Here is a 26,779-nt window from a genome sequence, read left to right as displayed (position 1 = left end):
CCTCAAGGAGGAGTGGCAACTATGGAAATTCCTGGCTTTTAAGCTTAAAAAAAAAAAAAAAAAAGCCACACAAGAATACTAGAAGATCAAGTTTTTCCTGCCTTTGAAGAGATAATAATTCTCTGGGCTAGAAGAAATAGGGAAGAATTACAGAGGAAGCTAGAGAGTTAGACACTGAGGAAGGCATAGGAGAGCAGTTTTCTGTGCCCTGTCCTCTCCACTTCCACCATCACCTTTGGATTTGGTCCTGAAAAGGGGAGAGAGGCAATAAAAGTCAGTCAGAACTAAAATTTGAGAAGATACAATACCTGTGTCTCTGCCCTTTGTTTAGCATGCTGAGAGGCAGCAGCCTGCCGAGAATGTTACCATAGCATGAGAAATGAGTAGAGGTGGCTTTGTGGGGAGTCAGAACTGAGAACTGAAGCAACCATGTTCTCCCTCCCCACCCCCCACCCCAGCCCCACAATTAGCCAAATGCCATTTCAGGAGAAGGGCAAAATCTGAAATGTCCAGTTTAACCTGAAATCATGAGTGTACCCAGAAAAAGTTGAGAAAATCCATCAGTGACTGAGTTTACTTGTACTTGACTAAGATTACCTTTTCTGCCTTTAGGAGCACTGAATGCTATATGCTGTAACAGGGAATAAGTTATGTTTTAGAAAAATACTGTCAACTTTTTAGCACTTCTAAGGACACATCTTAAAAATATTCTGACAGCTACAGCTGGTTTGCTTGTGAATGAAAAAGGTATTGGATTTGGATTTAGAAGATCTAAGTGTAAATTACCATCTCTACATATTTGGCCACGTGTATAGTTTCTCTTTTAGCAATAGTTTCATCAGGAAAAACACACATTCTGACTTTCTCATAGCGGAATGAGATATCAGGTGAGCTAAATTCCTGCAAAATAGTTTTGTAATATTTAAATTGCCAAAAATATATTACCATTACTCTATTTCTACCAGGTAGTTGTGGTCTTAAAATTATGCTAGGTTGAATATAAGTAATTTGATATTACATTTTGATATTGAGTATAAGGAGACACTCTAGTTTGCTCCTTTTCAGATTTTAATGTGCATAGGAATCACCTGGAAGATCTTATCAAAATGTAAATTCAGATTCAGCAGGTTTGGCCCGGGACCTGAGATTTTCTACTTCTAATTTTCTACTTTCTACTTCTAAGTAGATTTTCTACTTTCTGTTATCTACTTTGTAGATAATAATTATGCTGGACTATAGACCACACTTGGAGGAACAGTGCTGTAGTTAACAACTAATTTTTGTACATTTCCTGAGCTTGAAGTAACAATTAAAATTTAATACTGCACCTCACATTGCCTCAGCAATAGCTCCCACATTTCTTTATCTCTCCCATCTGTTCATATCAAGTTCTTCATATTCTCAGCATATCTGATATGGATGATGTCATGACCTGATTATCAAATGCTCTGAAATTACTTTTAGAGTTTTTTTTTTTTTATATTTGTTATTATCCATAAAGAACATGGTGTGCTTCCAGGGAAAGTATAAACAAACAGTTCAGTCCTTGAGAATTTATGAGATTTAATCCCACAATTTGGCAGCAGACATACCGTTATTTCAGTTATTCACTTTTAAGAAATGAACAAAATTTATATTTGGATATTATAAGTAAGAAAGTGAAACAAGTATTAAGGCAATAGAGGCACTGTTTTATTTTGTTTGTTTTTACTGTCTCTGTCTTTTTGAGATTCCAGGAAGGTGGTGTCTGTGGTGGAACAGGTTGTTGTCACTCATGCTTCTGTCCCTCTGGTGGGCACCACTGCTGTCTAGGGTACAGAACATCATGGCAGACATTAGAAATGATGTCATTTATTCAGCTACTAAGAAAACGTTGTACACAAGAGATTGTGGCTTGCTTCTAGGATAGAATGGGTAAAAGCATCCAGAATTGCCAAATTTACACATCAACTTCTCTCACCATCCCTTTTTAGATATGGTATGCACACTGGCTAAGAACTGGACTGTAGAAACAGATTACCTGAGTGGATAATGTTGAGGAAATCACTTAATCACTTGATACCTTGATTTCCCATCTGTATAATGGAGATAATTATTGTATTTAGCTCATGAAGCTTTTTTGAGGATTAAATGAGTTAATATATGTAAAGTGCCAGGCACATAGCAAGTACTATATAAAAGTTGACTATTATCATTATTATTATCTTTATCACCATTATTACTGTTACTTCATTTCCTTATCCTGATCAAGTTTCTGTTGTGGTTAGATAACTTCAGGCGGTATGTCTCTACCTATACTGCCAGGGTGGACATGATTTTCTTAATCTTTTTGGACACTAACATATGAAGGATGAATGGCGATAATTTATTGTCATGGGAGATGATATGAATCTCCTGAAATTGCGATGGATTTTATATTTTTCAGTTGTGCTACAGTCGTACTATATTAAAGTACTGATTAAAAACCTTAGAAAATGAAAGAAAAAGTATTTTTAAAGGTATTGAAAATACTCACCACATCTAACATTTTATCATTATTCCATAGACAATATGAGAAGAGACGTGTTTGAAGACAATTTACTCGCCAAAAAGGGAATGAAAATTAGGCTAAAAAGTAATTAAAGTATATTTTCTGGATAAAGTTCACATAAAATATTCTTAGCATCTGTGTTCTTCCTATTTGGTGTTGAAAGAGACCAAAACAAAAACATTATAGATTAACAATTCCACAACATTTAAAGATCACAGACAGAGTCGTTCAATTCAAATTAACTTCAGCAGGTTTACACTGTACTTACATTTGGTACTGTGTGAGTCACCAAAGAAATATCTAACTCTGCCTTTTCCCCCATGGAATTTATTGTTTTATCTTTTCATAAGGGAGGCAGTTATGATAATTGAAATGATCAAGGCAAAGTAACGAACAACAATAATAATAATTGCATACAATCAAGTCACAAAATATAAGGTGCGGGCAGTACAAATGATAATGGTATAAAAGAAATCAATTTTAAAATGTTAAGATCTGCTTCCTAGAAGAGGTGCCACTTATAATGGGCCTTGGAAGTAAGTGGGATTTTGAATATATTCCAGGCATCTAAAGCCACAGGGATAATAATGTTAAGACATCCTCTCCAGTAATCTATTTATATAATAAGAATGAAATAGGCAGTTGGGAGGCAAATAAATCACTTTCAGGATTTGAAGATACATGCATACCTCATTTTTGGATCAAACACAGTGCATGAAAATTTGGCAAAACCAAACAAACAACAGACAATGGAGTAATTTTTTTTGTTTGTTTCATAAGTTACTGGCATTCGAAGTGGTCCAGAAAGGTTTCCTTAAATGCAAAACCTCTTTTGTGTTTATTAAACATAAATTACTTTCAAAAATTGTTATTTACTCTCAATGTTCTAGGTTAACACCTCTTGTACAAAGTGACATCACAGCCCTTAATACCATTTTGTGCCTGGTGATCATAGGAAGTTATGTGGCATAGCTTTTCCTCTCTGCTTTCTCTCTTCTGAATGACAGCAACATGGGCCTTTGGCTTCATTAATCCTAAAATATTTAAATCAAATTATAAAACTAATGTATTAAAAATGAGAAATAAATTCAAACCACATTGTTCTGGCTGCTGTGATTTATTACTCCAATTGGTCTTTGTCTGTGGCTAGTTAGCCCGGTGGGTTAGAACAGAGTGTTAATGATGCCAAGATCAAGAGTTTAATCCTCCCTGGCCTACTTAGCTTTGTTCCATTTCATGGATAGAACCATACCCCCACCCAGACCAGACTTCATGTGATTGTATTCACTTGTCAAAGGCTGACAAAGACAATGGACTTAAATTGGCCCAGGTCTACCATTACTACCAGGAAAACCAGCGAAGAAACAGACAAGGAACTCAAGGTACATAATGAACTAATGGTCTGTCATTATCTTCCATGAAGACAAATGATTCTATATCATGGTTAAGTACATATTCTTTGGTGATGTTTTAATTCAGGCTAAGGAGTGTCCTGACATCTCTTCATCTCATCTTATTGTTTCCCAACTTAGAGACTTTTATTATTAAATCTCTATAAAATACACTATATCAGGAATACTATGAAATCCTACAATACCAGCCAAAATTAATTCTTGAAAACAGACCTCTACAGAGAGAGCAAGTGGCCTGTTTTAGGAATACATTCTAGGTGGTAAATAGAGGTACTAAGAGAGGGTCATGGCCAACTTTCCACAAGTCAGAACTAGGGAAGCAGGTGCTGCCAGTTTCCTATGTGTCTCTTCTGGATCAGTGGGAGATATTTATTTATTTATTTATTTATTTATTTATTTATTTATTTATTTTTGGGACAGAGAGAGACAGAGCATGAACGGGGGAGGGGCAGAGAGAGAGGGAGACACAGAACTGGAAGCAGGCTCCAGGCTCTGAGCCATCAGCCCAGAGCCCAACGCGGGGCTCGAACTCACCGACTGTGAGATTGTGACCTGAGCTGAAGTCAGACGCTTAACCGACTGAGCCACCCAGGCGCCCCAGTGGGAGATATTTAAAACCTCACTATATATTAAGCAAACCAAACTATGAGGATTAGAAGTAGCCTCATTATTAATTGTAGATAGGTGAAACTTTATCCTCAGAGTCTTTAAGTGAGGTCTTCAACTTGTAACTTGCACTGTGTACGCTAACCTAAAGATGTTATAAAAGGAGTAAATATGTCACAGAAGGGACCACTTTACTAGATGTTGAAAACCATTAGAAAAAAAAAGTGCCACCTTGAATCAGAGTACAAAAAAAAAACCTCTGTAAGAAGCCCTAAGAAATTCTTGCATGGGTGTTTTTAAAATACTCGACAGAGAGAACATGCTATTATGAGCTTACCCATTAAATGTTACAGGTTGAAAGTGAATAAAATAATGCAAGACATAACAGGCATGTGCCATGCATAACTCTCACGTGTGTTACACCCTAGATTGTCCTTGAATTCATGGGACTGGATGGATGCTTGCTTTGTGTGTTTTTAGGTCAGAACTCATAAAAAGACCTGCAAATTATGTGGGTTTTTAAATAAGTTTATTTATTTATATTTGAGAGGGAGGGAGGGGGAGAGAGAGAGAGAGAGAGAGAGAGAGAGAGAGAGAGAGAGAGAGAGGAAGTGGGGGAGGGGCAGAGGGAAAGGGAGAGGGAGAGAGAGAATCCCAGGCAGGATCCCTACTGTCAGTGTGGAGCATGACGTGGGGCTCCATCTCACCAAATGAACCTGTGAGGTCATGACCTGAGCCCAAATCAAGAGTCCAACCACTTAACTGAGCGCCCCATGGTTGTTTTTTTTTTTTTTTTAATTTTTGATTGTTCTATGATAAATCTTGTTCTTGATTTTTGTCTGTTCCACAACTTGCCAAGGTAGGTTTGTAACAGGGAAATGCATTAACATTTTGAAGTTCAGCATGGGTCAGGTGGTGCCTTATGAGATTTATGTACATTATTTATCCTCATAGAAGTCCTATATATCTGATTATCTTTACTAGATATGAGAAAACTGACATTTTCTTTTTCTGAAGGCAGTGTTTATGCTCTTTTAATTCTTCATGTGAATATCTGAGAGCCCGATGGTGACCCTGCATTTTATTGTCACCCCACAGCCTGGCCAGCTCTGCCCTCCTTGTAAGGAGGTCTGTTACCAGGGACTTCTCTAATCACCCTCTCCTATGCAGCTTGCTGTCCTGGCCACCTGCCTACTCTGGCCACTCTTCTTTACTCCATTTAAAGTCCTTGTTTCCTGAAACCAAGGCCATGTTTCTGGTGGTATCATATGCTATTCAATTTTTAACAGATTATGAAGGAAACAAAGAAAAATTAACCAGAAAAGTACTTTTGAGATAAAAACTCACAATTCAATCCAAAAAGAAAAATTTTAAACTGCTCCTATAATCCCTTGCAGTTATTTTTCCTGTTGAACTTGGGAATTTTCAGGAGTTCCTTGTTTAGTTATTTCCAAACCAATTCTTAAAGCTAGAAACCCAGAAATTATGGAAAGAACCTAAATGTCCATCAATTGATGAATGGATAAAGAAGATGTGGTTTATATATACAATGGAATACTACTTGGCAATGAGAAAGAATGAAATCCTGCCGTTGACAGCAATGTGGATGGAACTGGAGGATATTCTGTTACATGAAATAAGTCAGTCAGAGAAAGACAGATACCATATGTTTTCACTCATATATGGATCTTCAGAAACTTAGCAGGAGACCATGGGGGAAGGGAAGGGGATAAAAAAAGTTACAAACAGAGAGGGAGGGAGGCAAACCATAAGAGACCCTTAAATACAGAGAACAAACTGAGGGTTGGTGGGGGTTGGGGGAGAGGGGAAAGTGGGTGATGGGCATTAAGGAGGGCACTTGTTGGGATGAGCCCTGGGTGTTGTATGTAAGTGATGAGCAATGGGAATCTGCCTCCAAAACCAAGAGCACACTGTACACACAATTTGACAATAAATTATATTTAAAAAAAAGAAAAGAAACCTGGGCTTAGCAGAAATTTTAATTCAATTGACCCATTAGACAAATAATTGATCTATGAAGTTTTCTCTTGAGGCTTGTCAATTCTTTGGTAAATCTAGCCTCTTGCCTCCTCCATACATATATGTGAAGTTAGATGGGTATGCAGTTAATTAGACCTAATGCCCATTTATTATTAAGTGATATGGTTTTTTGGAAGTGTTTTGGAATCAAACACTGTGGTCAGATCCTGGTTCAGTCACTCATGAGCTAGGTGATTTTAAAGTATTTAATTTTTCTGATCTTTAGTTCTTCCGTATCTGAAATGGTGATAGCAACTACTGCATAGGATTATTGTAAGAATCACATGAGGGAGATGAAAGCATTTTTAACACAAATGCCTAGTCCGTTGCAGATCCTCATAAAGTGTGAGTTTCCTTTATCACCATTTTCTTCATTAAGTAAAAAAATCATAAATACCTGATCTATATAAACTCCCTCCATTTTTTGTCATCCTCTTACAAGAGCACATGCATTAAATCATCTAGTCTATAACCTACATTTCAAGTGGTGAAAATCTACTTTTAAATTAAGCCTATCCCTACAACTGTGACTATGTTGAACCCCAAAGGATATTATCCCTTAATAAAGCATAATATCATTATCTCATTCAATAAATATTGAATGAATGTTTATAAGGTACCATAATAGTGAATGAAATATATATGTTTTATGCCTATATTAATCATAATGAAGAGACAAGGGGAAAAAAAGGCTGAGAAAAAGCATGTATTTCAAAAGGAAGAGGGGTGTTGAGAAGGCAGTTATTGGAGAGAATAGTGGAGATGGGATGGGTGTACTTTAGATTGGGAAGTGTCTTTGAGAAAGCACATTGAAGTTACAAACTAGATGGCAACTAGACCAAGTGTGGGGGGAAGAATTATCCAAGTAAATAATGCATGCAAAGACTAAATAAAAGAGAGAGTTTATTGTGCTGGAACAAATGAATGGATGGCATGTGTTATTGCAAAGTCTTATAGTGGGCAGGAGGAAATGGATAGGAGGCTATGGAGGTAAGTTGGCAGAGGAAGAGAGACAGAAGAAATGAGAAAGAGCGACAGAGACAGAGAAAGAGACAGACACAAAGAGAGAGGGAGAGAGATGGAAAGATAATTTATAATAAAGAGGCACTATATTCACCATCCAACTCAGTGGACATTGACCTAGCCCAGAATAAGAGTAAGATGGGATGCATGAATCTTTCATTTCTTGAGTTGGCCTAAATTCCCAATGCTTCTCTCCCATTATGTGTGTATCTTGCCAATTTGAATAAGATTTTAGCATTTAAAAATTAGCATAATTCTTAAAAGACATGATTCCTTAAACATTGACCATATTTCATCTGGTGTTCAATCCAAAAAAAGGTAGTCTTTTCAATGCTAAAGGTCAAATTGTCTGTGTTGAACTTATTAAGACTCAGTACATATTGAAGAAATTTTCAATAATAATTTGAGCTGCATATGGTTTCATTTGCTTTATTTATTGACTTTAGAACTCCATGTAAGATGCATCTCTACTCTGTAAGTCTTGGGTTCTGAGGAGTGCTCTGGGTTGGAGGTTAATTTTTGTGAGTTATTCGTATATTCAGTATAGGTGATTTGAAGATGGATGAGATCTTTTAGGATGAGAGGCTAGAGTAAGATAACTAAAAGGTCTAGGACAAAGCAACCAATAAACTCAATATTTAGAGTTTAAGTAGAGGAGGACTTGGCAGAGGAAACTGAGAATAGCCAAAGTGTAAGTAGAAAGTTTAAGACGGGGGGAGGAGGGGGTGTCATGGAAGGATGTCAAGAGAAAAGAGAATTTTAAGGAGTGATTAATCCTTAATGTCAAAATTAATGAAGCATCAATTAGGATGCAGTTTGAAAATGAACTTTGAACTTGCTATCATGATCATTATTGGTGATTTTAATAAATTTTAGTGGGGTAATGGGACAGAAATCTGACTGTAAGTGGACTAAATAGGGAATGGAAAGGGAGAATAAGGAGAAAGTGAATTTGAGGGCTTTGAGAATGATGGAGAAGATAGGAGGCAATAGTTGCAAGAGAACATGGATAAACGTGCTAGAGAAATACAGTAAAGTTGCTGAGCATTGAGGAAGGCCCATTTAAGGCAGGTGATCCTAGAGGACAACTGAATAAAGTGGCTTATTGCTTAACATGTGAGATTTGACCTTCTGTTCTTACAACTATTCTACTGGTATTACTGGCACCAGCCCTAGATCCAGGCAAACAGAGCCCCTCCCTGGCCTCTGAGTTTTAGAGTAGTCCTCACTGGCCCTCTTTCCTGTTGTGCCTCTCTGTAGGGCAAAGGGGACATGCTTACCCAAAACTTCCTTCTTGTACCCCTTTCCCCATTAAACTATTGCATTAGTTTCCTATTGCTGCTGTAACAAATTGCCACAAACTTAGTGGCTTAAAACTATGTAGATTGATTATCTTACAGTTACGGAGGTCAGAAGTCCAAAATGATGTTGGCAAGGCTGTGTTCCTTCTGGTGGCTCTACAACACCCCAGTTGCTTGCCTTTTTTGTCTTCTAGAGGTTCCTTCTGTTCCTTAGCTCATTGTTCCCTTTCATCATCACAGTTATCTATGGTCTGTAGAGTACTTCTCACTTCAGATCAATGTGACACTGACTCTTCTGCCTCCTGACTCCTTCTTAAAAGGACCCTTGTGATTACACTGGGCCCAGCCAGATAATCCAGGATAATTTTCCTGTCTTAAAATCTACTCGTTAGTAAACTTAATTCCATCAGCAGTCTCTCTCCCTTTTGCTATGTGAGATAGGCATGTTCATAAATTCTAGGGATTAGAGTACAACATTTTTGAGGGTTGGACAGGCATCATTCTGCCTAGAACAACCACGTTTCTTAAGACCTGGGAAATTCCTGTGCAGATGAGCCAAACCTGCTTCCTCAGAGCCATGATTTTAGAGTGGGCTGCATTATCAGGGACTCAGCTTAGGCCAGACAGCTGGTCAAGGATCTGCTGTTTGGTGAATTGGGAGGGGAGTAGCTAGATACACAGGTTGAGAAATCCATGTGTGTGTACAGAAGGTTCCATGTTTCTTACACTGGCACCCCAATTAAAGACAAGCCTGGCTGTCATCACTCAGAAAAACAAAACAAAACAAAAAACTGCTTTCTTTTTTGCCCTATCTTATCCCAAGAGATACTGGGAAACCTACTTCATGTTACCCTCTCTAATTAAAACTGGTTTGGGGAGTTCACCACACCAAATTCCAGCCGTAAAATTGGGAACATTCTGGGAAATTTGGTGAGTGAGGCAAAAATATAGGGACTGTAAACCCCTGGCTCAGAAGAGTTGGGAACATTTAAGGTAATTTTAATATTCTGTTGGAATTATAGTGGCTGGGTAGAAAAGAGTAAGAGGATCAACACCAATGGGTAGGATCTGGTTCCACATCTGAGCCAGAAGGGAGGTGGGATGGTTTCAGAGAAGGAAGAGAAAAGATAAAAGGGTAAATTTCAGGAACTTTAGCTCAGAAGTGCAAATAATCAAATTTCATCTCATTTATTTCATCTCAATTATTCCAAATAATTGTGACACCTCCACATAATTAACATGACAGTGAGTACACCAGTGATCAGATCATATTCTCTGATCTGTGTGACTCACAACTGTTAAATGCAATTGGCCTACATTTCTACGCCACCTCTTTTCTAAAACATCAAGGTAACCAAAGGATGATCTAATCTAAAACCTCTTCTTTTGTGTACGTATATGCTTAAATGGATATCTATGAATATACATGCATGCATACATGTGTGTATAGGCATAAATAGATACCATATATATATATATATATATATATATATATATATATATATATAGCTTGTTTGTATATCCTTATCATGGGGTGATAGAGAACTGAGCCAAGAGTGAAAAGATTTGGGATTTTGGTTAGAGTGTGCCAAAAGGAGACATTAATTCTGTAGGAGACATTAACCAGACCATGTGTTTGCTTATTGTTGAAAGATGTTGAAAGATGTTAGACTAGATGATCTTTCTTGATTCTTTTTCACCCTAAAACTCTAAATATCTATCTGGGAAGTCAGAGCTCCAACTTAGCTTTCCTTAACAGGAATTGTTTCTTCTAGATTCTAATTATGGACAGAATTTATCTTTAGTCTTTCATTTTTTTCCCCTATCAGTACAATACAGAAATGAAGGAAGGTATCAAAACAAAGATATGGCAGAGGTGCCTGGGTGACTCAGTCGGTTGAGCATACAACTCTTGATTTTGGCTCAGGTCATGTTCCCGGGGTCGTGGGATCGAGCCCCACATTGGGCTCCATGCTGAGCTTGGAGCCTGATTGGGATTCTCTCTCTCTCCCTGTGTCCCTCTCTACCACTTGCATGCTCTCACTCTCTCTCTAAAATTAAAAAAAAAAAAAAAAACAAATAAATAAACAAACAGAAAACCAAAAATACTGCAGTATAGAAAGATTTTGCCAAATAACTCCAGACTTTTGAGTCCATGACTTACTGGTATCCAAGAACTACATCTTTGTCATATAATAAATATTTGCACCATAGTAGAGGCCATATGGGGGAATAAGGAAGATGCAGAAATTGGGAGTATGGACATTCTGGATTTAGTTATGGATTTTTTTCCTAAGTCAACAAATACATACTGAACATCTTCTAAATGTTAAATAACAAGATATAAGTGCTCTCTGCGAGTCTAGTAGAGGAGATATATTGAACATGTAATTATACCAATAATAATGAGCTACAGATACATTAAGTTATTTGAAGATACAGTTGGAAGATACAGTGCTTCAAACAGGGGGCTTGCTGTAGAGGAAAGGGGGCCCTTGCAAACCAGCTTTGTGGTCTAATTCATCACTTTACAGTCTAGGTCCAAAGTTCCTCACATAACAAGGAACTTCTCATTCTAACATACAGTGGAGATCCTGACACAGAATCTAAAACCATGTTCCATGTTCTGACCTGAACTGATTTCAGATATGCTTGGATCCCCTACGAGTTTGTAAGTTCCTTGAAGAGTTTTCTTTTCCCCTTTTTAGAATACTTTATACAATAAATGTTTATTAAGCCAGGTATTATATGATTTAGATTACAGATAAAAAAATCACAGTCCCTGCTCTTACGTGGCCATGGTCATACTGGGGAAAAAAGCAAATGGGAAATTTCAAATCAAGTAGTTGGTATGGTGAGAGCAGTGTTCATAGGGTGCTGGAGTTGCCAAGAGTAGAGGCATCAAAGCTGGTCTTCAGTGGATATTCTGGAAGATGGTTCCCTAAAGAACAAAAAGGAGGTAGCAAGTGAAGAAGGTAAAGGGTGTTGGTGCAGATGTTCTGGTAATATATAATAAGACAAGGTCATAGGAGTTAGCAAGCTCTTTCCTGGAAAGGGAGGTCTAAACTCAGGTGGCTGAATGGACAGTTATAGGAGATGGTGACATAGACAGGGACCAGAATTTGAAGATTAAAGAGTTGGGACTATACATTGTAGGGAGCTATTATAAAATATTTTTTAAAGAGGGACAAAACATTATTACTCTCTTGGATCTGCAGTGGCTGGAACAGAAAACAGTAAGAGGATAAATTGTGTGAAGAATGGATCAGAAGAGGGTTAAGGTTGGGGCCTAGAAATCAGGTAGAAGCCTCCTGCAGGAGTCTGGGTGAAAGATGCCAAGGGAACTAAGGATTGTAGCCACAGAGATAAAAAGATGAAGGCACAGAGTCAGAAGTGTAAAAGTTGGGATCAAGTGGACTTAGACCAGAAGCAGGGACCATAAGAAGAAGAAAGAAGGGTCTGATGATTCTCAGATTTCTAACTCAGCAACTGGTAGGTGGGAGTTTCAATACCTGAGCTGGAAGTTAAAAGAGGAGGATCAGGTTGGGGCTATGGGGAAATATTAGTGCTATTATGACTGAGGTTCCTATGGAACATCTATGTGGAAACATCTAGACAGAAGCCAGATAGATGAACCTGGAACACAGGAAAGGAGTATGGCCAGAGGATGTCAATTTTTAAAATGACAGTGATAAACATTTCAAATAAGTTTGCATATGTCTTATTGATAGGAATACTTCTTCATGACAAAAAGCACAAAATCCAAGCCGTGAAAGCCTGTGATAAATATATTTTTAATATTTAGTACATGAAAGAATGAATGAGTGAATAAGAGTTGTTATAGTAGCAAAGAGTTCCTGTCAAATTATTATAGTTTGTGTATTTGGGTGTATAGTGTGTGCACGTGTGAATATATATGTATTGATGTATGTATATCTATGTAGTTATGTATGCACACATACACATTCATATCAAGATTAGCAATAAATTAATACTGTGCATCTGTATTAGTCAGCTAGGGCTGCCATAACAAAAAGGACTGGTTGCCTTAAGCAACAGAAATTTACTTTCTCACAGTTTTGAAGTCTGAAAGTCCAAGATCAAGCTGCCCTCAAGGTGAGTTTTTGGTGAGCCCTCTCCTCCTGGCTTGTAGACTGCACCTTCGCACTGGGTTTCACAAGTCCTTTCCTCTGTGCCAGTGCAGAGAGCAATCCCTGGTGTCCCTTCTTCTTCTTATAAAGACACCAGTTAGTAATCTTAATTACCTCCTGATAGGCCCTATCTCCAAACATAGTCACAATGAGCGTTAGACTTCATTGAATTTTGGGGGGACACAATTCAGTCCATAACAACATCAGTGCATTTGACGTCCACATCAATTTTTTTCTCAGAGAAAGGGTAGTCTCTGGGAAAACAAAGAAACTGTTCTGTGTCATAAAAGAGGATGCCTATATTTAAAGGGAGAGATATGCTTGGTAAAGGTCAAAGAGTTTACTGATTTGTAACTAATTATAATTATTTTCCATTTTGCTTGGTTATATCAAAATACAATCATATTCCTACAGATTTTTTTTTTCTTTTTCATTTTGGAGAGGATTATAAGCTACTTGCAAGTAGATAAACCTGTCATAGCTGAATGGGTTTAATTGGTTGTTATTGCCTATTGCTCTATGGAAACCAGGCAGGAAAAGCCAGAAAAGGTTGACGTCCCACAAGAATGTCATACCATGAAGGTGTAAACTTAAAGCGGAGATCACTCGTAGAAAACTGTTGCATTCTTGGCATGTGTGCATTTGGCAATAAAGTTAACTTTCACTTACTGTTAGATTTAATGGAGGGGCTAATGCCAGTTTATTTTGCGCCTGTTCTACCTCTTTGCACACTTGGCCTTCGTTTAGCTCTGGCCCCGTGTTGCTGCTCCCCCTAAATGCTCCCCCGGGGGTGGGAAGACCCCGCCCTGACAGCCAGGTGACAGAGACAGGGTGGGAAGCCCGAGCTCTGAGGGCGCGGAGCCTCACGCATACCGTTCCCCTCCCACCATCATCCCGCTGCTAGGAGGCGGAGAGGGCTTCAAACTTAGCTCCAATCCGCAGCCGGCCTTCCCCGGGGTCCCCTGCTGGGCGACCCGCCCGCAGCGGACCCAGTTTGAAGAACTTTACGGAGCTCGGCGTCAGAGCCTGGAGCGGCGAAGTGCTCCCCCTCCTCCCCAGCGGCCCCCTCCCTCTGCCCCCGCCTCCCGGTCCTCGCCCAGGCTCGAGCTCCGGTGATAGGACGAGCTCCGGGCGTGCATTGTGTATATGCAAACCAGAGCCCCGGCTCCCCGGGGCTGCCCTACCCGGCCGGGGCTGAGGCTGCGGCTGGAGCTGCGGTGGGTGCTGCTGTCCTCGCCGGAGCCCGGCGCTGTCATGCCCCCGCCGCGTGGCGGGCCGCTGAGCCCCGGAGTCGCTATATAAGCGCAGGCAAGGGGACATTCGGAGGGGCTGAAGATGAAGGTGCCCGCGCATGGGCCCCCACTGATTGCCAACCCCTCCCGAGCCCGCGCCCAGCGCGGAGCCCGCGGCCGCCCAGGACCCGCCTTCGCCGCAGTAGCAGCTGGAGCAGCGACAGAGGAGGCAGCTACGGCGGTGGCGGCGGCGCCCGTCGCCGGAGCGCGTAGATCGGCGGCGGCAGCTCGGGGGCCGCCGCTGCCCCGGCTGCCATGAGTTGTGCGGAGGTGATGTATCACCCCCAGCCGTATGGAGCGCCCCAGTATCTGCCCAACCCTGTGGCAGCTGCAACCTGCCCCACAGCCTACTACCACCCGGCGCCCCAACCTGGCCAGCAGGTGAGTCACCGACCGGGCAGCCCGCCGGGGGCGGGGGCGGGGGCGAGGGGCACCGAGAGTATCTGTCTGGGACTGGGGCGACGTCCCGCCGGGACGGGTGGCGCGGAGGATGCTCTGGGACCTGCGGGAGCGCCCTTGAGCCGAAAGCCATTAGTAGGGAAGAGGAGAGGCTTCGGGAAGGGACGAGCACAGCAGCCTGGTGGACGGGTGGGGATTCATTACCTGGCTGGGGGCTTCATTGGCTGTTGTCGCCGGAGCTCAGAGGCTGGTCCTCATAGGCACCTTAGCTCTTTGGGCTCAGTTTTCTGAAACTCACCAAGGGCATCTGTCTTAGGAGTATGTGAGTAAACTTCCTTTAAATCAAATATCTTGTTTCCTTTGGAAAGGTGGAGTGTTTCAGGGTTTTGTGGATTAAGAGGATGAAATGTGTCACTGACATAGAGGAGGCTACTTGGACAGTGAGCTCATGGAATGACCTTTCTGGAACTTTTATGGTGGAATATCGATCTCGTGTAACGCCTGTCAAATGTTACTAGGATTTCTCTGTAGAGTCTGTCTTCTCATGACTGTGACTTAGAGGGCAGGAATTGATCCCAAAGTTCCTCATTCATTTTTAATTCTATCAAAGCGCAGAGGTGTTCTAGTTCAGTCCGCTGGGAGTGTGTCGGTCTTCAAGAAGTAACTTTGGATCTCGGGATGTTGGATCTTCACCATGCTGGTGAGAGTGACTGAGAATGCTGTGGCTAAAAAGGGTTCTAGAACCAGGGAGATGATATAGTTCCTTTAGAAGGGAGGATAGGGTGTGGAGAATTTGGCACTAGGTACCCCTGGACATTCCTCTCTGGACACCAACAGAGTGTGTGTCAAGACTTAGTGCTACAGAGAACACATATGTGAGTATGTGGCACTAGCTTGTACCAAAGTAGAGTCTTCAGACTTTGGGAATTAGGGGGGGTTGATTTGGTGAGATTTAAAAAAATACAATTTACACACTCTGAGGTGGAGACACTTATCAGGGAACTAGATATGGTTTGGAGATTACCATCCACAGAATTTATTGATTGGGTTTTTTAAATTTCTTAGGAACCGTATGTTTTATTATGGTCTTAAGGGTTTGGCTCTTTAATTTATTACTATTGATATAGTTAGGTAATATTTTAATTTTAATTTCTCTATTCCCTTTACGTCTGTTTCTTTGCTATACTTGTAGTGCTACTCTTTGGAAAGAAATCATAATTTCTGCTTAGAATTTAGGGACTGTAAAATTCAGCTGATTCTGGAACAGGGTACGTGCTAAACAATATTTACCTAGTAGACAATATAAGGCTAACAGGGCCAAGTAGGGCAAGAGAGGAAGGAGCCCCACTTTCTTGCTGTCTTTTTTTTTTTTTCTTTTTTTAATATTCAGCAGCTTCAGCATTGAAAGCAAGATATAAAGAGGAGATGGGAAAGCATTTTGTAATTTATGGTCAAGGGTGATGGGTTGAAAACATTTTGGCTATGCTGTTTGCTTTTCTTTGGGTTTAAATAGAAAAGACATAGGTAACAGAGAAAACCACTTAGGTACACATTAGGCAAGCGAAGCACAGAGATGCTGGATATGTTTTATGTGTTTTATAAACACTCAGTCCAAGCTAAACCAACCTATTTCCTCCTCTCCTTTCTTCCATCTTGGAGACTGTAGAACCTTTCAATTGTCAGTTGGAATGTGGACAAGCAACAGACTCAAAATTACTAACCATACAAAAAAATGTATTTTCCCCTTAAAAAATAACTTGAGCTATGGAAGTTATGAATAGGGTTTTGTTTTATAGAATTATGAAAATAATTTCATTAATATATGAATATGTGGTGGAGCTTAGGATTGTGAGACTCTTGAACTAGAAAATAAAATTCAGCATCAGAAAAATTCTAAGTTACTCATCATAAAATATAGTTTTTGGTAAGAAGTAACTCCAGTACTCTCACTTTTTCAATAGCGCTACAACTCAATCCCCAAATTTCATTCTTTTGCTAAGACCATCAACAAAATGAAGAATGAGCTTTCTTTTTTGCCTGAGTAGTCCACATTGATTAGTGGCACATATTATTAAGTATCAACTTTACTATACATTAGGGTTCTTTGGCTATCATTCAAGTAGATAATTAGGTTAAGTTGACTTTAAGAACTAAGTTGAGAGGTGTGCTTGGAAATTTTCATGTCACTCTTACTAAAATGACTTGTTTGAGGTTACTTTTGTTGTTGTTGTTAAGTGAAGAAACTATTTGACTGTAACTGACTAGCGAAATGAAGAGACTTGATAGTCTAACTACTGTTCTTTTACTGTCAGGAGTTTATTTTGATGACCTATATTTTCTATTGGAAAAAAGAGCAAATCAGGAAATTCTTATCAGGCTGACAGCATTTTTAGACTATGTGGTGCGTGGGTGAAGTGGGACTAATATTGACTTGGCCCTAATGCAGTCATCCGAGAATACATATTTTCGTTGTTTTTGCATTCCATAAGGTTTTATCATTATTATCCATGAAGATTGTTTTCTCCGTACATGGGAAGTGACCCCTAATAGCATCTTGCCTTGGAGACAAAAATAAGGGCTACAACTCCTACTGCATTTGAAAAATTGATTTGTTAAGCAGAAAAAAGAAAAGCCGAAAAAGTGATAGAGTTATAAAGAAAGTTGAATGGTCATTTATAAAATGTTAGAAGAGAAAGCATTTAAATTTTGTATTACTTCTGTAATTGATTGTAATAGTGTAACTTTGAATTTATTTTTTCTCAAAACTGTGTAGCTCAGAAGTCCTTGTAAATTAATATATCATAACGGTTTATTATGATGGATTTCATACAGAGGTATATTTTTTCCTCTTAGTGTATGATCATGTAGCTGAAAATTAGTTTTGAAGTAATAGGATATCATACTACAGGCATGTATACTCTGCTTTTCTCATAAAAGCACAAACATGCACCTGAAATTTTAAGTTCAGATTTTTTGTCAAGCATGTCATGCATTGTAGGTGGGTAATAAGTTAATGTCTTAAAAACATAGTTGCCTGCATTTACATCAGGCTGCACTATGATATGTTACTTAGGCATACAGTAGGCTACATGAATTAAAATAATTTGTAAATATCTGTGCAGAGTAAATTTTGTAGTGCCTGACATAAATTACTAGAAATTGCATGGCTGTTAGTAAATCTCATAGTGTGCTTTATCCAGCCAGGAATTGCTGAGAGATGCTAAGCTCCCTGGTCCTCATGCCCACCATCTCTTTAACATCTCCTCAAGGGAACTCTTCACTCAGTCTCTCAGCACATACTCCAAAGGCATGATGACACTGCAGAACATGTACAGAAAGGAATGTGCTTGTATTCTAAGAGTGACAGTAGGAACTAAGACAAAAAATTTCCAAATATGTGTCAGGAAAAATTGAGGGAAGTGATATGAAATCATAGATTCCCTTCATACCCAGTGGATGTCGCATCTTAAATGTAGACAGTCTGTTACTGTCTAAATCTGCCCCCTACCCCGTTTATTTATGATGTGTACATTAGAAAGATACTTAAAGCTTTCAGAAATGTGTAGTTTATAGACAAGGTGATGAAAGCAGACAAAAGTCGTCGCCATTTTCTTAATTGTGTGTAGGAGTTTTTAACAATTACACTTTGAGCTTCATATAAGTTCGAGCATATTTACTCCGTCCTCTTCAAGGGTGACAGCTGGGGGAATCTGCACGCATGCTTTCACTTAAAAGAATTAAATGCTCTTAGGAGGCAGAAGTCCAGTTATAAGTTTATGAGGAGGTTTTTTTTTTTTTTTTTTTCAAACTATTTCTCTGGACTTTGCTACCTTGCTTAGGTCATAAAAACCCCTCAAAGATTCTTTTTGTCAGAAGACACCCTGAAAAACCATACTTCAACCCGTCCTTTTGCAAATGGGAAAATGTATGTTAATAGGGTTGAAATGCCTAGCTAAAAATTCAAAACTGTTCGGTGACAAAATTAAGACCACCAGATGCCCTGCTCCCCAAAGTAGCATCTTTCCACCACGCCATCCCTGTCTCCTAGGCTCTTCTTTTCATTCCTTTTTTTTTTTTTTTTTTTTTTTGTCATTGCACAATAGGCTTATTTTTGTCTTTACTGCTCCAAATCAACTTTTTGATAAAGAAGATTAATATGCAGTAGATTCTTTGGCCTTGGAACTTGAAATTCTTTCCAAGTCCTTGGTAGTGTACTTTTTTAGTTTAGGCATTCCAAAGTCCTTTTGAAAGCATTTGTATTATGCTAATGACTTTTGCTATCCATTCTGCATCCTTTGTTGATGGGGCAGAATATCCACTTAGTAAATGAACGTTTATTTATTTTAAAATAATCTTCAGGAAGTGGTATTAGCAGTCAGCTTTAAGTGCCTCATATATTACTGTTATTCCAACATAAGTTTAGATTCATTAAAAGGAAAGAATACGATTATATCCTAAATAGTTTCAATACACAGCCAACTTATTTAAGGTGGAGGATCCAATTTTCTTGCAACTGTAAGCAAGGACTTAAGTGGATTTATAAGAATTCATACAGGACTTATTTGAGAAAGAACAGTCCCTATAATTCCACCCTACACAAATTAACTTGCCTGCAGAGACTTAGAAGCTTAAAGTGCCCCATGGTTTTATGCTCCCAATAACTTTCCGCCAGAAAATTCAAAGCTAGAGAAAAAAAATTAAACTTTAAAATAACCAAACTTAACTGTTGTCTCTGGCAGTCAACCAGAATAGAGATTACAATAACGATAGTAAAGGAAGGCTTGGAATCCGTAAAATCGCGTGTGGTGAAGATATGTTCACCAGGAAACCAAATGCCAGGATGAGATGACATTCTTTGGAAAGGAAAGGGTATTTTGGATAGATGCAAGGAAGTCCTGCTTCACCTAACACTTAACGTCCCCCATCTCACAAAGCTGGGGATGACAGGGACATGAGCCATGCCAAAGTAAATGAGGGTGTTCACAAGGTAAAACCTTGCTATCCTCAGTGTCACTCTTTGGGCTATTATGGCAAAGATGCTGAGCTGACCCCTTTGGGTAGTATATATGTTTCTGTCTTATATCTTTCTGTGCAAAGGGAATGTTCAACAAGACTGTAAATTTTATGCTCAGGATGCTTAGGGCAGATCTGAGAGCCAACTTGTACATCATACTTTTTGTCTGTCATTCTAAAACCTGGGCACTGAACTTGAATCCAATTCCCATAGGCCCTGTTTCCAGCTAGCTTTAAAAAAAAAATCCCAAACTAATTCATCCAGTAATAGATAATAACTTAAGGTATTATCTCCAGAGAAATGTTTTTATTCAAGAAACAAAAGCAGTCTAACATTTCAATTTCAAGCTCTGGGAGAGACAGTGAAGGAAATAATTTTGGGCAAAACTCTGCCCTGAATCTTTCAAAAAGCACCTCTTTAAGCAGCTGATTTTCTGCTTTAACTATTCATTTAGGAAGACCCAACAATGCCTTGAACCATTAGATCCAAACATCTGCTGCTAAAAATGAGTCATATATGCCATATTTATAGATATTTCAGTGGACACCAGATTTATGCCAGTAATTTACAAGTGTGGTTTGAACTGGGGTAGCTGAACTATTTTTCACTTGTCTTATGCTTTAGTATAGGGGATGAAAAAGAAAGAACAGAAAGGAAGAATGACCTAAAGTGAACAGGTGTCCTTTCCTCTTAAAACTGTATGGTTTTGGTATGCCAAAACACTTGTCCTTGCGGGATGGAGTGGTGGAGGTCGGGGGGCGGGGGGGGGGGGCGGCGCAGTGCGGGGATGTGGAAGGATGCATCCTTTCTTGTTACTATGAAGTTACATAAAGGAGATACCAAAACTAATTCCTAGGAATTGGGCTAGATGACCCGTGTCTAGAAATGAGTTAGTCTTCGATGGTCTGTAGGGTTTTTTTGGCTAGCATCCTGAAAAATCAGAAGAGGCGGCCAATGTAAGAAACAAAATTAAGTGTGAATTTGTCTAGAGCTCCAGCATGTTGCTTATTAGGATACAGAATAGGACAAGACCTCTGAGATAATCAAGTCTCAAAATTCTTCATTTTCAAAAGAGGAAGCTAAGGGCTAGAGGGCTCAGTGACTTACCTAGATTCATGGACTGATTTTAGTCAAATCCTCCTTCCTATTCCAGTTCTCTTTCTATTATGTGCTCTTCCCGTCTTGACTTCATTGGCACAAGAAAACAATTAGTAATTTGCCTCTTACCTTCTTACTTTTCTTATTTAAAAATTTTAAAATATTAGCTTCTTGGAGAAATTAGACAATTAGCCTTATGGATAAACTGTGAGGTTCTCTTTATTTACCATTGCCCTTCCCATGCTCTGCCAACTAACTATAAGCAGCCTGAGTTTAGGGATAGGCTATGACTTTCACCTAGTGGCTCCATGTCTTTGCACAATTACTGAGAGGAAGCAGAAGTTAATTGACAATTTGATAAATAACAGATACATTTTTAAAAATGAAGTCCTACCCTATGTCTAGTAAATAGGCTTATAAAAACATATCAGAAATTCACACACTGAAAACTTGTTTCATTCAAAGTAGTCAGTTTGAGAGAGAACACATACCTCTAAGATGTGATCATTGCTTAAAGTATTTTGGGAATGCAAATTTTGAAATTCTCTGTAAGCATGTGGTACATTTTTTTTCTTTTTGAAAATCCTCAAAACTGGAAAATTTTCATCCTTGGAGGAGAAGGTTTTGATTTTTGATAATGACCAGAATCATTGAGAGGCAAGTATGCTCAAAAATAGCTGGTCAAGTTAATATTGTTTTTGGTTTGCTCCTCCCTACTGTTAAGAAAAATAAAAACAAGACAAAACAAACACAGAATCTTGAGTTGTGACTGTATCTCACAAAATAGGCTCTGCTCACATTTTCAAAATAGGATTTCCAGAAAAATGGTAGGCAATTGTATTATGCATCTAATTTGCCAAGGGGACAGTACATTTTTAGATACAGAATTCAGTTTTATCTAGATGCACATATATTTTGAAGAGTGCTGCATGTTTTAGTAGCCAAAACTGTGATAGATGTTTACATTTCTATTTTTTAAGTTTATTTATTTATTTTGAGAGAGACAGAGAATGCGTGCATGTGTGTGTGGGAGGGGCAGAGAGGGAGAGAGAGAATCTGAAGCAGGCTCCGCACCGTCAGCATAGAGTCCAACGTGGGGCTTGAACTCACAAACTGTGAGATCATGACCTCAGCAGAAATCAAGAGTCTGATCCTAACTGACTGAGCCACCCAGGTGCTCCCACATTTCAGTTTTTTTTTTTTTTTAATACTACAAGTAACTTTGACTCTCCTTCGTTATGTGATGCCATTTGATGCCTTGCTGGTCTGGGGCTTCTGTTTACTTATTCAATTAGAATAATTATATAGAGACCCTTTTCCTTCAGTCCACGGTCTTGGCACATGCTTTGGAGTCAGACAGAAATGGGTTCTAATCCTATCTCTGCCATTTACTAGTTAGATGATCCTAGCCAAGCAAATCAGTTTCTGCATATGTAAATTGGGAATAATTATTTGGACAATATTTGTATGTGAATGTTTGAGAGAGGTACGCGAAATAATATATATAAAAGGTCTGTGGCATAGCTTCTTTATCCTAACCCACCCTCCCTTAACCTGATTCCTCCTCCTTTTCCAAACAGGCTAAGGACCAAAATTTCAAATCTCTCTGAGATATTTTTAAAAATCTGTTGCCAAGTGAATTCAGAAAAATATGATCAAGGAGCAATTACCTGCTTTTATGGCACTTTACCCTTTCAGACATGCAAACATTTTGAAACATTTACTCCAGGCTCGTGGTCCTTTCTTATAGGCTCAAACCTTGTTTTTGAACATAAAAGAAGCATTGCCTTTGGAGAAGAGAGCCAGTAGAAATTGAAAAAAGAAAAGAAAAAAAAAAAAGAATGAAAAAAAAAAAGTAAAATCTGTTTCCAAATATCCAATGATTCATTAAAATACTTTTGTTTTTTTAGGAAAAGAAGTTTCCACATATGCACAGTAATCATTTGGCATTTTGTAAGCTTAAGCCTTGGGGAGTTAGTGGTATTTGGCTCCTGACATGGAAGTCTCTCTTGTCAGACAAATCCTTTCCCCTGCACATTCCTGTGAGAGTTTGTTCCTGCTGTGCCTTATGGCAGGCTGTAAAGTGGTTGGGTATGGCTTACACTGCCTGGGCCTACTCCTTCATACTGTGGCTTTAACCTCTTTTTGTGAGTTAGTTTTAACTTTGTGGCTGCTCACTTAGCCCTGGTTTCACGTAACCTGAGGGTCATTTCGCCTGGGGGAAATTCGGCATGACTCTGAAATGGAGATGAGCCAGTTAATGTGCTCTAAGTAAACCAGCTTGTAGGTGTTGAAGTCCCTTTTGATGACGTCTTTATTTAGTTAAGGATTCTGATTCTTCGGTCTCCAAAGAAAAGCCTCAACATTTCTGAGATTTGAATATTTTTAGGAAGTGATTGTGCCTCTTGAGAAAAATATCAACTAGATTGCCTTTTGACCTTGATTCAGGAAATCTAGGTTCTGATGACTTGAGATTTATTCTTACCGTTTTGAATGTTATATATTATTCTCAAGAAAGAATGTGACACCAGGCAAGTTTTGTTCCAAGGAGCAAACACCAAGTGAATACAGAATATGGCAAAAATGTACATGAATAATTTACTTAGTTAAAAATAGGCAAAGAATTGATTTACAGTCACCAAAGCACAGATACCAGAAAGTAGTTAAGGCTTAAGAGCCTGTAGAGAAGAATATTAAGATGGTGTGATTGTCAGCATATGAGTCAATTGCTGTTTAAATTCTGTCCCTGTTTTCTTTGTGTTCACACTTCATATTTTTTAAATGTATGCAAATTGCTCAACATCATTAGTCATTAGGGAAATGTAAATCAAAACCACAATGAGGTACCACTTCATACCCACTAGGATGGTTGTAACTGTAATAATAATTCTTTTAAGAATCCAGAAAATAACAAGTGTTATTTTTCTGCCAAAGAAGTAGACAAATTGGACCCATAGTACATTGCTGGTGGGAATCTAAAATGGTTCAGCTGCTGTGGAAATAGTTTGGCAGTTCCCTAATAAGTTAAGCATCATGTTATCATATGACCCAGCTATCATATATACCTATCTAAAAGAACTGAAAAGAGGAATGCAACCAAATACATGTACACACATATTCGTAACAGCACTATCTGCAATAGCCAGAAGGTGGATATGACTCAAACGTCCATCCATGGATACAAGGATAAACAGATCGTGGTATATACATATAATGAAATATTATTTGGCTATAAAAAGAATGAAGTACTGGTACAATGTGAATGAACCTTAAAAACATTATGCTAAGAGAAAAAAGCTAGAAGCAAACAAGTCACATATGAATGATTTCATTTATATGAAATATCCAGAATAGATAAACTCATAGAGACAGAATGCACATTGGTGGCTATCATGGACTGATGGAGAGGAGTCAAAGAATATGGAGTTAATACTTAACAGGTACAGAATTTCCTTTTGGGGTGATGAAATGTTTTGGACTAGATAGAGATGGTGACTGCACAAAATTCTCAATGTACTAAATGCCCCAGAATCATTCACTTTTAAAAGGTTAATTTTAGGGGCGCCTGGGGGGTTCAGTCAGTTAAGCATCCGACTTCAGCTCAGGTCATGATCTCACAGTTTTTGAGTTCAAGCCTTGCATCGGGCTCTGTGCTGATAGCTGAGAGCCTGGAGCCTGCTTCAGATTCTGTGCCTCCCTCTCTCTCTCTGCCTCTCCCCCGCTCGTGCTCTGTCTCTGTCTCTCAAAAATAAACGTTAAAAAAAAAATTTAAGAGGTTAATTTATATGTGAATTTCACCTCAATGAAAAGTTTAAGAAAATTGGGATATCTATCAGGAGAGCAAAACTGGAAGAAAAAAAAAAGATATACAGTACCAAGTGTTGACAGGGATATGGAACAACAGGAACTCTCATAAACTGGCATTGGATGTGTAAATTGGTTAAAATCAGCCCTATCTGCTAGGGCTGAACGTCTAAAACTGCATGCAATGATATGCATGAATCTCATGAACATGATGTGGGGTGAAAGAGGCCAGACACCAAAGGGTACGTGCTGTATGATTTCATTTATATAAAGTACAAAAGACAGTTATGGCTAATCTACATTGATGGAGTCTGGATAGTGGTTGCTGTTGAGGAGATAGTGGCTTGAAGGAAGTAAGTGCCTCCTGGGTCCTGATGATGTTCTAGTCCTTGATCTCTTGTTAGTTTCATTGGTATGCTCAGTTTATGAAGTTTATGAACTATACATTTGTGATATATAGCCTTTCCTGTTTATACCATTCCTCAATAAATATTTAAAAAGTATGCAAATTCAGTGTTAGCATTTTAGGAAGTTTTCAGGTCATTTGGATACTTTAGAATTCTTACTTTAATATTTAGTGGTGTTGATGGTGAAGCTAAAAGAGAGAGAGAGAGAGAGAGAGAGTGTTTGTGTGGTAAATGTAAATATTTAAGTTGGTTCACTATATTTGTGAAAGTTGACTCAACTTTATCTGAAAAGCGAGAATGATAGATGTGATTTATGTCCTGCCTATTGGGAACTGGATCATAGGCCCCCTTTCCATTTTATGTTTTTGATGTGTTTTTTTTTTAATTTATTTACTTAAATTTATTTCTACTTCGTAGAAAACCTGTCTTAAAGAGCTGGGAGAGAAAAACAAAAAGTGTATTTTAAATTCATTCCAAAAAATTGTATTTAAGTAGAGTCTCTACATATATTTTTATAAAATCACAGGTGTTTGCCTATTAAGAGGAATAATATATAAGTATGTATTTATATAAATGCACATGTAAATACAGACATATGTTACACGTGTATGAAATATTAATGATAGGGGATATATGCATCCATAAACAGAGAAATGATTTTTAGAAAATAAGCTAATGAAAGGTATTTTGATCCAGTGGCAGATTTTGTTCACATTTTCCCCATTCCATATTAAATTTTTCATATGTAAATTTCAAGTTAATTCATTTGTATACAACCATTCAACAATTGGTCAAAAAAGAATAACATGAAATTATGTAACATTTAGAAAATTGGATAGTCTTAAATAAACTAAATATCTATAGATTAAATTCCACTGCCATCAGTTAATAAATTAAGACATTTTATTATTGCTATTATTGATTATAATAATATTCTACCTTTCTATCAGGACTTGCAGTTGACAATCTTTTACATATATATAATGTTCTAATTAATTTTATTTCTTCTAAGAAATATTTGCTCCTTGGGATAGAATAAAACACTGCCTTTCTTTGGATCATTAGCCCAGCCCAGGGCTCTTTCACTTAAAGAATAAATGTAAATTTAAACAAATGAAACAATTAGATGAAAAATCTTACTCTCACACACTGATGCTGAACTGGACATTGGCAGGAATAAAAAACCAGTTCCATAGATAGTAATGGACACCAGTGGACAGTGAAGTCACTCTCTAGATGAGTTTTAAACTCCTTTCCTTTATAAAAACAGTGCTTCTTAATATGCCGGAGTACTCAGCAGAGAGGGTATGTGTATGCTTTAATGGTATAACTTCAGATAAATACACATGCACACAGAGACATAGCACTGTGATTTGACTAATAAATTGTAATATTTGTTTATTTTATAATGGAATTTAAAGTCAGGAGTAACTTTCAAGGCCATTTAGTTCAATCCCCTTATTTTATACATAACCTTTGTTACTGTGGTGTTTTTACTATTGAAGTTAAGTATAAACATGTCCAAACCTGTGCAAAACAGATTGGAAGAAATATCACCACACAGTCATTACAATCGCCTATTCATCAGCAAGGCATATTCACTCACAGGAATGAATTATTTATTCATCAACCAGCGATAACCCTATTGACACAGATTTTAAATAAAAAGTAATACATATATTTATAAATAACAGCTCCTAAA

At 38.4% G+C, this 26,779-nt stretch overlaps 1 protein-coding gene across 6 annotated transcripts in view; it reads left to right on the top strand.

The window, feature by feature from the left end:
- The window catches only part of VGLL3 (vestigial like family member 3), a 142,678-nt gene that overhangs the window by 83,073 nt on the left and 32,826 nt on the right, over window positions 1-26,779 (top strand). Inside the window, exon 1 of one of the 6 annotated variants that reach the window (XR_002075191.2) lies at window positions 13,983-14,736. The exons of 1 other annotated variant lie outside the window; for it this stretch is intronic. Coding sequence is in view for 3 of the 5 variants with exons in the window: in XM_019429958.2 (XP_019285503.1) it covers window positions 14,611-14,736 (126 nt within the window). In the remaining 2 variants the exon portion in view is untranslated. Of the gene's footprint in view, window positions 1-13,982; window positions 14,737-14,916; window positions 15,077-26,779 lie in introns of those variants that run through there. 4 more of the 6 variants (XM_019429958.2, XM_019429957.2, XM_019429960.2 and 1 more) reach the window with 4 other exon arrangements.

The sequence above is a fragment of the Panthera pardus genome, unplaced genomic scaffold, assembly GCF_024362965.1.
Source record: "Panthera pardus isolate Hobbes unplaced genomic scaffold, ASM2436296v1 HiC_scaffold_16, whole genome shotgun sequence".
Classification (NCBI taxonomy): domain Eukaryota; kingdom Metazoa; phylum Chordata; class Mammalia; order Carnivora; family Felidae; genus Panthera; species Panthera pardus.
The sequence above is the reverse complement of the archived record's forward strand: the minus strand, read 5'-3'. Positions and strand labels throughout refer to the sequence as shown.